This window comes from Athene cunicularia (assembly GCF_003259725.1).
Source record: "Athene cunicularia isolate RWA chromosome Z unlocalized genomic scaffold, athCun1 chrZ_part2, whole genome shotgun sequence".
NCBI classification, from domain to species: Eukaryota; Metazoa; Chordata; class Aves; order Strigiformes; family Strigidae; genus Athene; species Athene cunicularia.
Genome location: NW_020799143.1, coordinates 12868885 through 12883667, shown reverse-complemented (window position 1 = coordinate 12883667; position 14783 = coordinate 12868885). Strand labels below are relative to the sequence as shown.

General features: G+C 39.0%; 1 protein-coding gene across 1 annotated transcript in view; it reads left to right on the top strand.

The window, feature by feature from the left end:
* DAPK1 (death associated protein kinase 1) overlaps window positions 1-14783 on the top strand; it is a 92163-nt gene that overhangs the window by 36033 nt on the left and 41347 nt on the right. Inside the window, exon 3 of the mRNA XM_026866040.1 lies at window positions 6369-6590. Within this exon, the coding sequence (XP_026721841.1) occupies window positions 6369-6590 (222 nt within the window). The remainder of the gene's footprint in view (window positions 1-6368; window positions 6591-14783) is intronic.

Here is a 14783-nt window from a genome sequence, read left to right as displayed (position 1 = left end):
AGGGGGGGGGGAGGGGGGAAGCCTACTCATCTGTCCAGGATCCATGTATCCTTCAGATACAGCTGTTCTGTGATGTTCCTATCTTCATGTTGTTTGTCACTTATTTTCAAGGCTCTTCAGAACTTGCAGCTGAACAATACCTGTTGAATGCTTTTAGAGTCTGTGCTAAAAAATTAAACGTTGCAGGGGAAGGGAAGGAGCACAGAAATTGTAAGCACTGTACAAGTATTTCTGACTTTCAGAGCCTGAACAGCTACGGTACAAGCTTATCAGTCAGTCCTGCATTCATTTCTGCCTGTACTCTTTGGTTGGCTGCAAAACTAAAAACAGGACTTAGGGAAAGGGCCCTTATGTTCCCTAACGTGCCCTCTGAAGGGGAAAGAAAAGATGTGCATGTGCACTTACAGAAACTCTACCTGGCAAGATACCTTGGTTTAGAGTATCCCAGTTTATTTGTCAAGATCAGTGAAGGGTTTTTTTCCCTTGCAAGTGTTAACACTGGTAGCTAGCACTAAAGCTACTATTCTGTGAAATAGGTTGTCTTTTGAGGGTGGTGCACATGAAACACTACTGCTTTCCAGTTGCATCTGCTTGGAGTGCTCTATTAACCTATTAACCATGCCTTACTCTGCCCTGCTAATGCTGATAATAGCTTGTCTTCTTAATGGGTAAGTGTGACACTTTATACTGGTGACTCCCAGCTGAGGTACTGTAAGCCTTATACACCCAAGAGAGGCTCTAAAGTGCCTTACAAAGTTTATTGTCTTTTGTATGACCACAAAGAGGGAGAGAGGAAGGAGGGGAAAGTGATTGCCTCCAACTTGACATTGCAGCTGAACTGAAAATGTTGTTTTGCTTGATTAGAAGGTGGAGAGGGGACAAAATGTAGCTATAATCCTTCACAGTTTGTGGATAAGTCTTCCTCTCCTTTGGAAAAGATTCGGGTAATGCTGCCTCACTGGCAAGTTTTGTGAGAGTTAACCTTATTAGCAGAAGCAGCTCAGATGCCCTTGATGACAGACAGTAGTAACTGATGGAGCTTACTGATGCTGAGACACTGCTGGGGGTGGAAATCACCTGCTCAGTTGGCCTGCCCTGATACAGATCTCTAAGGAAAGACGGAATGTCCACAGTCTGCTCGTAACTTTCACTGCGGAAGACAAATGGCTCTGTAGTTCAGTTTCAGTTCATTTAATGGGCTAATCTAATAGTATTATATAAGCCTCTTCCTGTTTGTTTAATATAATTTTAAAAAGGCAGTCAAACAAAGAGTAAAGCCAGTTGGATCTTAATATATTGCATTTTCAGAGTTGACTAGTGACTACCAATTTTTTTAAAATCTAAAGAAAAGTGCCAAAGTGTCAAAAATGTGCCAAGGAGCTTACTGCTCTGATGTCAACATAATGCCTTTTCCTTATTCCTACCCCCTGCTCCCATTAAGCTTTGCTTTTGAATGCAGTCCTCATAAGATAGCATGGAGAAGTCCCCCATGCTTGCCCTACTGTGGCAATAAATATTAGAAAATTGATCCATCAGGGTTACTGTAGGAGGGTTCTTGAGGCAAGAGTTTCAATCCTTGCAGAAGAGCCGGTGCAGAACGCTGGGAGTGGGGAGGAATACAGGATGTCTGCCACCCCTGTGACCATCACTGTGATCATCCTTCTGGAAGAAATGTAGGGACTTTTTGTTTTTTCTCTTTTATTCAAAAATGTCTGTCTCTAGTTAAAACTATCTATGCTAATGAGTAGTTGTTCTGTGATCCTGCTAAGCCAGGACCAATGAAGAGTGGAGTGTAGGTGCTTTATTGGTGACTTCATCACCTTTATGCATAACTTTTGCATATATGTATGTATGTATGTATGTATATATTGTAAAGGGTACTGGATGTCTGTCTTATGATGTAAAAAAGATGGAGAAATATAATAATTAGGTAATGGGATAAGTACTTGTTCTGAAGCGAGTCTGAAAAATCACTGAATGTGGAAATACTGTGCCGTGTCCCAAAAAGAATGGATTTAGCATAGTAATTAACTACTGGTTGCCTAAGCATTACAAGATCACAAAATAACTGTTATTAGCAGAAGTATTTCTTCTCATGTCAAGCTGTCATCCTGTTTCACTGTTTAATCTGGTTCTGCTATGGGGGGAAAAAAAAAAAAGGTCAGATACTTTAAGTGTGCCTTTGTGATTTTCTTCTGTATTTTTTTCAGTGTAATTGTTTCCTAAAATGGCAGTCATTTTTTGACCCTACCCACTTTAAATCAATCCTACAAAAGCAAGGGTATTTGGAAAACTAAGGGGCTTTTCTGGCTTTGAAGGCACTGTATGAATGAATGCTGGATCTGAAACTGTAGTGTCTGTGGGAGAGTATTACTGCATATAGATGTGTTAGCCCATACAGAGCTGACTTAAAACATCTTGTTGCTGCAGTGATTGCAGCTTAAGTGGATCTACATGTGCAGCATTTAATAACAACTAATTGTGGGGTTATGTGCTGAATACCACAACAGCAACAATAATAAGGTTACTAATCTAGATACCTGTTAGTAGGTAACTTTATTGCAGCCTTGAGCAATGTCAAAGAGCCTGCCATCTGAATAAACCATGGACAGGACCAATCTGTAAAGTCATGTAGTTTTAAACAATATATTGGTCTTGATAATGCTTTTATATTGAATTGTGATAGATCAGGGCATCCTTCAAACAGGTGGTCATAGCTGGAGAAAAAAGTAAAAGACTGAAAAACTAAAACTGCGTAGCTCAGAAGAGGAGGAGAGAGATCTGCTTGTCTTACCTGGTCCCCTTTGTATCAGTAGGTCAGTACAGCTCATGATGTAATGGTCACAGTTGACCCATTGCCAAAATAAGATTAAATAGGCTTAGCCTTAAAGGCATTGGAAGCATAAAATGGCTTTGGGAGTGGTAGAATTCAAATATGAATAATACTCGTCCTGGTTCAGCTAGGATTGGGTTAAGTTTCCCCGGCAGGGGGAAGGGATATCCAGGCGGGTTATTCATACCGTGCTGACATCAGATCCAGTGCAGAGCGGGAAGCTTTTTCCTTTATGGCTTTGGTCGCGGAAAACATGCACAGCAGACTGGTTGTGTCCTTGCGGTATTTCTCTGTATGTCTTTTGTCATATTTACTCTTCTTACTGTTGGTTGTTGTTAGTATTGCTAGTGTTATTGTTCAGATTGTTTATTACACTGTTGTATTAAATTTCTTCTTATTTTAACCCGGGGTTTGTACCCTACTTGTGCCCAAGTGTGGGGGAGGGACAACAGCAACGTGGTCTCCGGTCCCGGCAGGGCTTAAAACCATCACATACTGTGGAAAAATAATTTCTTCATTTTACAGGTCCACTGCCAATGCATGTTTAAAAAGACTTGCAGGCTAGTTTTTTATTTAGAAAGAAGCCTAAAAGGCATTACTCTTTCCAGTGAAGAAGGTCTAAAGGAAAAATTACATCGTGGGCTAACAATTGGAAACTCAAACACAAAAATTTTCCATAGGTCAGTGATACATGCTTTGTCAGTGAAACATAGGTAACTCTTAATCCCAGTCAACTTTTATCTTTTTGGATATCAAAGTATATTTTATGTCTGTATACTTCAGGTTTACTTTTCAGTCCCAGCTTCTCCAGAGCTGATGTTAGCAGTAATTTGGGGTTTTTAGTCTTTTGGATTTTGTTGTTGCATTTGTTTTGTTTGCATTGTGGGGTTTTTTGGACTTTTTTTTTTTAAATGAAGCAATAGCTTTTGCCAAACCTACAAGGTGAGGATCCATAAGGAAGTGGTTAGCCCTGTAGCATTCAAGTCTATGGACGAATCATAAGCAGAAATACTTTTCCTTCCTCTATCAGGCAGTTTAGATTGCTAGATTGAAAGCCAGCCAAGTGGTCAAAAAGCAGTGACTTTTTACTTCTGTCTGGTCTGTGAGTTTGAGTAGCTGTTCAGAGTTGTGGTAGCACCAATGCCTCTCTACTGCCCGACTGTAGTTTTGCTGGAACTGTGAACTTTATGAAAAGCCAATTGCTTTTTAAAGAAAGCTGAATATCTCTGTGAAGATGTGCATGTTATGGGGGAGAGAGTGAGAGAATCGCTGCTTTTCCCTGCCGTAAGCATGGGCCAGTAGACTGCTTCTTGGCAGCACTGCAAATAGCTAAGTGCACACTCCACTCTGGCCGTCTGTCCCACAGTGCAAAATTGCTCAGACCTTGGAGATAAAACCCATAGCTTCTGTTGCAGGAAGAGTTGTGGAGTTGAACTGAACCAAGCAGAGAGTGATGATGTACCTTAAGTTACCTTGTCTAGCCCTCTGCCTCCAATTTAGGATGACACATCTTCCAGAGGTCCTGTGTGATATCTGCCAGCCCCACATGAATGTCTTAGGTGTCCAAGAGCATCTCAGATAGCTCGAGCTGACCAAGTCTAGGCAAGTGAAGCAGGTCTTCCAGCCTACATGTAATGGGGAAGAGGATGTGGTGTGGTCTAAAGCACTGCTCTGTCCACTGCAGTTTGTAATAATAATAATGTGTTGGAGCCTGTCTGGTGAACATGGCTGTTCACAACTTTGTACAAAATTGGGAGTGGTGTGGAGGTGGGTGGGAATTTAAGGCAAGAATTCTTTTCACGCAACATGAAGTCATCTCACCAGTTCATAAAGTACTTTCATGAAATAATGAAACTTGAATAGTGATCATAATGTTGAAGTAAAACCAAACCTCAAAACTTAAGACTGTTGACTGCTTCTCTCAGAGTTTACTTTTCTCACAGCCCATGGCTGCATTCAAAGGCTTGCCAGCTGGTGGTGACTACTCTAGAGTCCCTTTCTAGGAGTTCATAGGAGAGGATCCATCTCTGCCCTGCCTTCTGCAGGTGAGAGTCATTTAGCCTTGCCCAAATGCATATCCCAGTTCAAGATGATTTGTCACTTGGAGTTCTGCATGGGGTCAGCACAGTATTGATGCCAGTGGTGACCCAGCAGCATAACTTACTCTTGGCTGATCAACCCTCTAAGTTCAAAAATAATGAGTGTGATCTTTTTTTTTCCCCTTACAGCATGTTAATATCTCCATTTATTGCATAACACTGTGCTGATCAGTTATCATCTTCTATTTTCTGTCATGCATTCCTTCATTGCTTAATTACTTTATCAACATATTTGGCACATGCTTGTTCTCCAATAATAAAGTAGTCTTGTGCACTGAGTTCATGCATGAGATGTGTAGTTTTGAGTGATTTCCACTTGGCACTTTGTCATTACGTGATGCCCTTTTTGTGGGTGATGCATCTTCCTAGAGAACTCAGTTAATTAATTAAGCACTAATACAGGTTAGTTCCTCTTCCAGGTACAGGGTGGAATTATACATGCTTGCATATTACATCACTGTGTCGATAGTCAAGCCTACTAGGTGTAGCATTGATTTAACTGCTGTTTTAAGTTTTTAGGGGACACCACTTTTTTAGTTAACAGGGTAGGCTAACTTCAGAAAATTTTTGCATCGGTATCATTTTGTAGTTCTGTGAATTCTTTGTATGGTGAAATAAACCAAAACCAGAATTGCTACAGAATCCTCAGCCAGAGATTAAGAAAACTTAAAAGGAAAACTCAACAATATTAGAAATCCTGTTCATGCTTTAACTGAGCATTAGATTCCTGGAGACTTCTGATCTGAACCAGTATGTAGATGTAGCCCCAACAGGCTTTTATGTCAGTGATAACGTGCTGGAGTCAGCAGCTTCCTGGAGCTTCCTGTGATTTCAGTTTTTTGTTCTTCAGTGCCTTGATACTTTTCTCACCCTCAAACTCATCCTACTTAACAATATGATACAATAACTGTAATTCTTGATATTACTGTGTTTAGTCAGTGCTTTTAAAACTAAAATCCAAAGCAGTGTTCTGAAACCCAGTATTGTTTTAAATTTTTTTTAAAAAACAAACGAGGATAGAATAAAATTAATATTGACAAATCATATAGATTGGAAGAAAGTCAGTACTGTGTCTCTTTCAGAACAAAATAATTTAACATGCATATGGAAGGGGAAATCCAGAAGCCAGTGCTTTTCTCTGATGCACATATTTGTCAAAAACCCAGTGGTCTACACAGGTATTCTCTTTTACTTATGGGTATGCTGAAATGTGTATGTATGTACGTTTGTAATGTAACTTACCTTTTCTGCGCCCTCTATGGTTTTTTTCAGGCATTATTCTAGATTGCATAAAAAGCAGTAATGTACTGTAGTCGAGTTGGTAATTCAGAGGTACATTTGTTTTCCCCCACCATAGTAAATAGAGGCTACTCTAAACTTCCTTGAACCACTCATATTCATTCTTTGCCCCTTTTTTTTTTTTTTTTTTTTTTTAGTGGGCAGTTTGCTGTAGTGAAAAAATGCCGTGAGAAGAGCACTGGTCAGCAGTTTGCAGCAAAATTTATCAAGAAACGGAGAACAAAATCCAGCCGGCGCGGAGTGAGCCGGGAAGACATCGAGCGAGAAGTTGGCATACTAAAAGAGATTCGACATCCTAATGTGATCACGCTGCATGATGTGTATGAGAACAAAACAGATGTCATTCTTATTCTGGAACTGTAAGTAGCCCTAGAGACCTGGGGAGGAGTAACAGAATCTTTGTTCAATTCTTTGTCTTAAAAAAATAGACACTTTCTCTGACAGTGATAGTGATCTAATGGATGTTCCTTACCATCTCAAAAGGAAACTAGATAATAGCCTGAGAATTTTTTATTTTTAAGTCAGAGTTGTAGCTGCTTGATTTCTATTCGTATTTTTCACTGTAAATGCACTACAAAGATTAAAAAAAATACAGCATATTTAGGAAATTTTTTGTGCTTTTTTAAATCATGTTATGGATCTAGAAGAATAGCATGGAGCTAAATAAATTGATTTAAAGTTAAAAGCAGAGGGAAATAGAGATTCTGAATGCAGGTTAGTTTAGCAAATTTTACTGTGTTTTATATTGTAAAGGAGCATCACTGAATGCTCTTTCTCCTTTTTTCAACCTGCATAACAGAACAGAATTTTCCCAGTTCTGTCTTGTTGAAGCGTAAACTGACCTTTCATATCCTTGTTTAAGTTCCCATTTTTCATCCAAGGTTATTGCTAATGGATTGATATAAATATGTCAGCAGAGAATACTTCTGCATTGTTTAATGTCTGGCTTCAAGTTCCTCAAAGATTGCAAGTTCAGAAGTTAGCATTACTCATGTGTTACAGTTAGGTAGTGTCTGCTGGTGGGATGTGCATGTCTTTACATAGTTTGCATGCCTGACTCTGTATTATTTCCATACTTGCTCTACATCAGTTAATCATGCTTTAGAATAAGTATTTCATGCAAGCAAGTGATTTTCTTACCAGAATCTTGGGCAGCACTTGTGTTTTTTCCTTGGCTGTTGGTGTGATTTTCTTACGTAGGGTTATGTCTTCCTGATCACTAGCTTTGGTAAATGATATTTCCCTTTGCCTTATAAGGATATTTTAGTGTTGCATGCTTTCAGTAACATGTAGATTTACAGTATAGATTTAAAAAGAAAACTGTGTTTGGAGTTTCATCTTTTCTATGGTATATACATGCATGATACTGCTTTGTTATGCTAGACCATGCTTTTACACTTCTAGCCCAGCATGTGTGGCCTTAGTGTAATCCAGAAATATACACTTGCATGTTTGTCAACTTTGGATAATGTAAGCAAGTATTTTTTTTAAAAAAGCTAAATTAACATCCTCTATGAAGTAAAATTTCATTATATTCCTGTCAGAATATCTACTACTCCTATTTTTTGTTCAGAACTCTTTAAAAGTATTGTGAATAAACAGCAAAATTAGTGTGATGCTTCTTCCTCTCCCCACTTGATAATAGTTCTCACATTCTTTCTGTATATAACGTTACTATCAGTGTATCCCTGTTTCTGCTGTGCTTTCTTTCTGCTCTATAATCTGTCCAGATGAAATCAGGCCAGTGTCTCAACTTGAAAGCTCTGAGGGAAACTCAGTAATCATGGACAGTGGTAGGAGGAACGGGGCCATTCTACCCCCTCCTTCTACATGGGATAGGGGAACTTCTTTGGCAGCAAGGTTGCTGTGTGTGTCTGTGTACCCGCTAACATTCACTGAATAATAGAAGCAGATAATGTGCGTTAATATTTTGTAAGCTTGGTATTGTGCAGCTCAGCAAACTGTTTGCATTATAGTTTAGTTGTTTTACCTAGTTAATCCCTATATAGTTTCAGTTGGAGATTTTTTCCCCCCACTTTTCTAAACTACATCTTTCAAGTTGAAGCAGTGTTATTTGGGGTATAACAAAGGTATTGCATTTATTTAGTTGGAAGGTTGAAGAGGAAAAGATGACATGTTGGCAGTCCTGTTGTAAACTGAATATACTAATTGCTGTAAATTTTTGTAATTCTCAAAATCACTGTTATTATGTGAAGCTATCGAAAAGGCAAAAGATGGTCATTCTAATTGCATGTTTAGATGCTTGAATATGTAATCCCTTTCTTCTAATGTTCTAATACTCCATTTTGCCTAGGGACCTATTTCACTGACATTCCTTGTTCTTACAGAACAATTTCAAACAAATAAAACTGAAAGCTCATTAAATAACCTGTTTTGCTGTCCTCAGAAGTGGCCATTTTCCCTTCTGTTTAGAACATAGCTTTTTTCCTGGGACTTACATTCCTTTATGACTGCAAGATGAGACAGTATACCACATACAGACAGGATTTTTTGTAAATTAATTTTTCATTAATTTAGAGAGAAACTAAAAATCAACATTCCAGCTCTGTATGAGAAATTTATAAGAAAACAAAAATCTAGAAGAAACTGATTTTTTTTTATTAGTAAGCAAGTGTAGTAATGCAAGTTGGGGGTGAGGAAAAGTATCTGGTTTCTGTTCTTGGTAGAAGCTGCAGCCCACAGATGTCAAACCACTGCAGCTGCCCTTTTGGTGGCTGCTGGATGTTAACATTCACAGTCTCAGAGCAACAGCATCTGTTTCCTGTTCGCTATTGATTTTTATCTTGTGGTTCAGCAAGAGGTTTGCAGTATTGCGTGCAGCCTCCTAAACATTTTTGGTTTTGCATTATCAATCAGCTGTTTTTCAGAGGTGACTGTTGGTAGAAGTTTTCACTTCATTCACTCGCAGCAAATACGACATCAGCAAAGTATTCAAGATGGTGATTTGTGTGCGGAAATATGTGGGTGATTAGTTAATTATTGAAGTGGCAAGGTCCTCACAGTGCTGAATGCAGGACAGAGCTGCATATCAAAAACTTAACCACATAGGTGTTTGAAGGTTTCTCTCAACTACCTTATGCCAGGAAACTGACCTCCAAAAAAATAAATTTACAAAACATGTAATTTCTGAAACTTTTAAAACCAAATGTTTCCATAAAAGATTCAGCAGTCACACAAAGATGAGATCCTTGAAGAGCCTTAGTTTATTACAGTCTTTTGGTATATTTAGAGAAATCGGGCATACTTTCATATTTCTAGATCTTACTTAATAGCAGGTGTCTCCTTGATTTGGAAATAACGTTTGAAATTCCCACTCTGTGGACTCTTGTCATCATCTTGCAAGGAATGCTATGCATGTTACATATGAACTGGAAGACATTGCCTCTTCCTTACCTAACTTAAAACTTTAATAGTTTTCTTTTTTCTCCTACCACACAAATGATTGAATTAGTCAGATATTTTTTTTCATCCAGCTGCAGCAACTAATCTCTGTTATATGTTGGAAATACTAAGCTATTTTCAGTGAGCTCTGCTAAAGCCATCATTTTATCAGACCTCAGACTAGAAAACACAGAGGCCTCTGTTCAGTGATAATTAAATTCTTTCCTTAAGCATGTTTTGCACCTACTTGATTCCCCTTTTGCTGGCCTTAGATGCCTGATCTGTCTCTTCTCTTGCTTTTCCTTCCATTTTATTATGTTTTAATTTAGTCTGAAGACGTGCTCATGGTGCTTTGTAGAGCCTTGTCTATAGTTTCTCAGTGGAACTGCAAAGTTTAAATACCCTTATCCTAAATTATATAGTAGCTCCTTAGAATGCTCAAAAGTAATGCAGATGGTCTTGCCTTTTAAAATAGCTTGATAGCAATAGCTGACTCTTTTCACTGGAAGTATGGATGGAGTTAGGTATTCATGCTTTTTTCTCTGCAAAAAATATACCTTCATTTCTGAAATGGAAATCTTATTTGAAGACCATTAGCTCTTGTAGTATAGTTCTGAGTGAATATCTGGTTTTAATTTTTTAAAAAAATAATAAGAATAAAGCGTTGAAAGACGTAACTCAGAAGGAGAGGAATGACATTAACTTACACAATTGTGCATTAAACACTAGGTTTTATACTTCTTTTAAAAACTAGTTCCTGTATGCTTTCTTTAAAATTTAGTCCTCTGCATCTCAGTGTCTCACAGAGTTGCCACTTCAGTGCTGCCTTCATAATATTTACCAAAACAGAACAGAGCAAGGAGAGGATAATAGATCCATGTATAAAAAGTCTGATGATCTCATGAGTTGCTCATTGAATAAGAGGCAGATAACAATGAACTCTTTAAATTCCTCTCCTCTCTTATTTCTCCTCTGTTTTATGGGGAGTTAATTTAACTTGTTACATTTATAATAGCTTGGCTTTCAGAGAAGCCTGAAGTGAGCACAGAGCTTCTTGAATTTTCAGTTGCCTTTCGACAGAAATAGCTCTGTGGTTTTTGTTAATTTTCCCTGCAAGTCATAAGAAACTTGTTCTGGAGTGGCCTTGTACTGAATTTTGAGAGGAGGATTGAATCTTTGGTACTTACTGGGATATAACAGCAGGTAAACAAGCTCTGCAATGCTAACTTTTAGATGTTGTGCCACCTTTTGGCTTAAAAATCTTAAATTGCAGGCCCACAGATAGATGCACAGAGGGCATGTAGACAGCTGAGAACGAAGAACAGGGAAGCAACACATACTGGCTTTGCTCTTAGTGAAAATACAAAATATTTGTAAAAATATATGATCTGCTACTTGAAAACAGTATAAAATATAGTCATGTTATAGCAGTGAAAATAGATTTACTCAGCCCTTATGTTTTCTGTGTTACAATGTGGTCATTAATATAATGTGTCCTTTAGGATTAAGATGTGAGGTCCATCAATCAAAAATTCTTATTTTATTGAGCAAGATACTTGGAACAACCTATTACGACTGCAAAATTGTAACTTAGGTTTAAAGGTAAACAGGTTTTATACAGGAACACTAAAGAATTAATGCCTTCAAGGAAAAATGTCAGAGTGAACATAGAGGCTTTGCAGCTGTAAAGGAATTTAGCTGTGACTTGACTGTACTCAAGTTCCTCTCTTAATCTGAAGGGGTATAAGTTGTTGCCCATCAGTAGCTTGCTAGCACTTTGGAGATCAGGGTTGTGTGACCATACAGGTGAACCACTCAGAAAGCGGTCTCATAATTCCTACCAGCAAACAGAGAAATTGAATGGAGAGAAGCTCTGTGCTTTCAGAGGATACTAAGTACAGATACTCCATAGTCTTCTAAGGAAGAAACACTAATGCTTGGTGAACCTATTGCTTTTTCTCCCTTCAGGAAGCAATCTTTATCCAGCCAGTGGTTGGCCACAGTCTGTTAGACACTGGCTGCCTGGGCCCCTCTGCAGAGCCCCAAGGGCAGGCAGGGAGCGAGTTTGTGTGGTTCTGCAAACCCACACAATGACCTGGTTTCAGCCAAATTTCAGCAGGGTGTTTCCAGAAACCCCAAAGCTCACTTAAAAACAAGGCTAGGGCACTGTAATGGAGGTAGAACCAGTGTACTTCCTGGGAGAAGGTGACATCCAAAAAGATCTGTCATAGGGGCTGATGTATCTGTCCCTTGTCTTTAGATTAAGGCTGCCTCTGTGTGTGAGATGGGGATGCACAGATACATTGATGAAATGGGACTCTGCTTGGCTTGTGGTGTCATCTCTGAAGGTGACTATGGAATAGTAAAAAGTGCAGTGTTTGTTTACTCTAAGACTGTGTTATCCTAGATGATGCACAGGGCTAGCCTTGAAAACCCAGCAGGATTTTAGGAGGTTTGTGAAAACTGCAGTACCTTACGTAGCTAATGTCTTTACTGGCTTGTTCTGATTCATTTTGTCATCTGTGATATCTGGAAGCCCAATCAGTATTATCTAGTGATTCTGGATGTATAAGCTGGCTAAGAAATCAGTGAAAGCAGACTCTGCTGATAGACCTGGGGGTATTGTAATCCAGTGAATTAATTGTGGAAGTATGGACCTATATTAATCCTTGAAGTAATTGCCTTGCAGTGATACCATGGTTTTCTGTATACCTGTGGTGGTACAGCTTAATATCAGGCCTGCCAGAGTCATCAGGAAAGAACAGTATAAGCAGCCTTTGGGTGAGTGTGAAGAGGAAGCTAAAAAACACAACCTGAGTTACTGAGCTCCGGTGGGGACATAGGTTGCAGCCTTTCACGTACTGGAAGGGCCCCTGGAGGCCGCTTGAAGCAGGGGCACCTTTCCTTGAAGCCAGGTTTCTCTGAGCTTTCAGGTCATCTTGTGTGTGCTGGTTTAACATTTTACCCATTGTTGCTGGGTAAAAACCCCATTTTTCTCATGCCTTATGTCTGTGACAGTAAAAGTAAGCAGCAGGAGAAGCTGGATGAGCACTGTTCTTGCCAGCGATAGCAGCACCTAAAGACAGATCACAGGGTACTGAGCTCTCCCCTCACAGCTGAGAAGTTACCAACAGAAGTCATAGTGGCCTGCTCTTTGAGGTGAACCCACATAGGAGCTCATCCTAGGCATTAAGGGTGAGCCACATAACATGAAGGGGCACCTAAAATCCTGTAGACCAGAGGTACAGCTGCTTCTGGAACAAAGCTCTGAGTGTGTTATACCAGTCCCTCTTCACTCACCTACTCCTTAAGCAAGGGCTGCCAAGTCACTTAGAGTGACAGTATTTAAGCATCTGAAGAAGCATACACCACTTTGGAAAAATCTATCACTTTTGATAATTAAATTCCAATTTTAAGAAAGAAAACGTACAATTTTTTTTAACTTGTTAGCTTCTTGACCTCGGTTTCAAGATTTGCAAGCACTAAGTGTATTACTTCTGAAATACAGGTAACGGTTTACTACACACTGTTATAAGGCCTATGATATAATCATAAAAGAAATGTCACTACAGTCAACCAGGGGCAAAGACAGGAGGATAGTACTTAGTAGTGTTAGAGAAGAACTATATGCGATATGCAATTAACTCTTCACAAATGTGATATCTTTGAGATGCATAAAAACGCATGTACATCAGACTTGTAATTTCATGCAGTCTAAACTTTGAGGATATGAAATTGCACAAAATGGAATGATTGCAGATAAGCTGAAGATGAGGTTTCTGCCATTTTACACAAATACAGTTATGTTTGTTAGATATCTCAAAAATAACTAAACTTTGGGAATGAAGTCCTTCTTTTGGATCTAAAAGGAATGTGTATAATCAGTGCTGCTGTTCATAGATGACTAGTAAGTTTCACAGTGACTGGGTATCTTTAAAATACCAGGAGGAATAAGAGCAAGCTGTAACAGCCAAAAAGCATACACATACCTGTGTGACATTGTCACAGTCTTAGACTGCGTAGCGAGCAGCAGTGTTGCACGTTGGCATTGCCTGAGATGCATGCTCTGAGCACTGCTGTTGCATTTGTGATGACTGATGAATGCTTTAAGCATCAGCAGGTGGTTTCACTGTTTCGCAGGATGAGTGATCTACATGAAAAGCAGATCAGATTACTCTGTGGTTCAGTCTTTCAGCCTCTTCCTCAGCCAAGGGTCCAGCTTTGCCAACACACCAAACTGTGTGATGGTTAGCCCAGTGCCAAACTGTGCCTAATGCATAAAGGTGCTTGGTTTTGCTGTGACTGCTGACACATCTGACAACAGCTGGGGAAGTAGCCACAGTGAGTCTGCCTGCTCAGTGTGGCATGCCTGTGCTCCAGTTAACAGCCTCCCGGGAACTGCAGCAAACATCCACGTGGAAACAAAAAAAAGTTCCATGTGATGTCTAAGTCCCTTAGCCCAGTAAGTGGAAATGAAGAGTAATGCCAGCACTGTGTCACCATCTAGGTTTCTGTTCATTATCAAAAAGTGACCCAGAGGTACCTCTGCCGAAACCTTAGACCGAAAACCTGTTGCTGTCTTTTCAGTCAGAAGCAAAGAGTGAGAGAATATGCAATGTATCTATTTGTAAGATGTTTCTGACCAGTCTCTGCAAAATAATAAACTGTATTTAACCTTTAGGAATTCTGTTTTAATGTCTACACAACAGAAAAAGATTATTGAAAGGACCTCCCTTCCAGCCTGTAGTTCTTCTATTTAATGGCACTTAGTTTCAATAATTGCTTTCATGCAGAAAATATTACATCACAAATACCCAAAACAATACTCTCATTATTGTCTAGGCAGCTCAGTGAAAGCTCCAAGAACTCATTAAAATACACTTTTCACACAATTTGCATTACAATAATGTAGATTAAGTCTCTTGAAAAGTACACATGATAAAGAAGTCAAATGTATTTCCAGAAATTTGCCCAGACTGTTTAGCTATTGTTATATGTTAATCCCATTATTTTTCATAATCAGAAGTTTAAATCATAAACAGATTATTTTTCCCTACAGAAAGGCAACAAAAATTAGGGTGTACTTCCTGAATTTTTTTAATATCAATACAGTGCAAAATATAGGGGATAATATGGCCATCTTTGCAGTC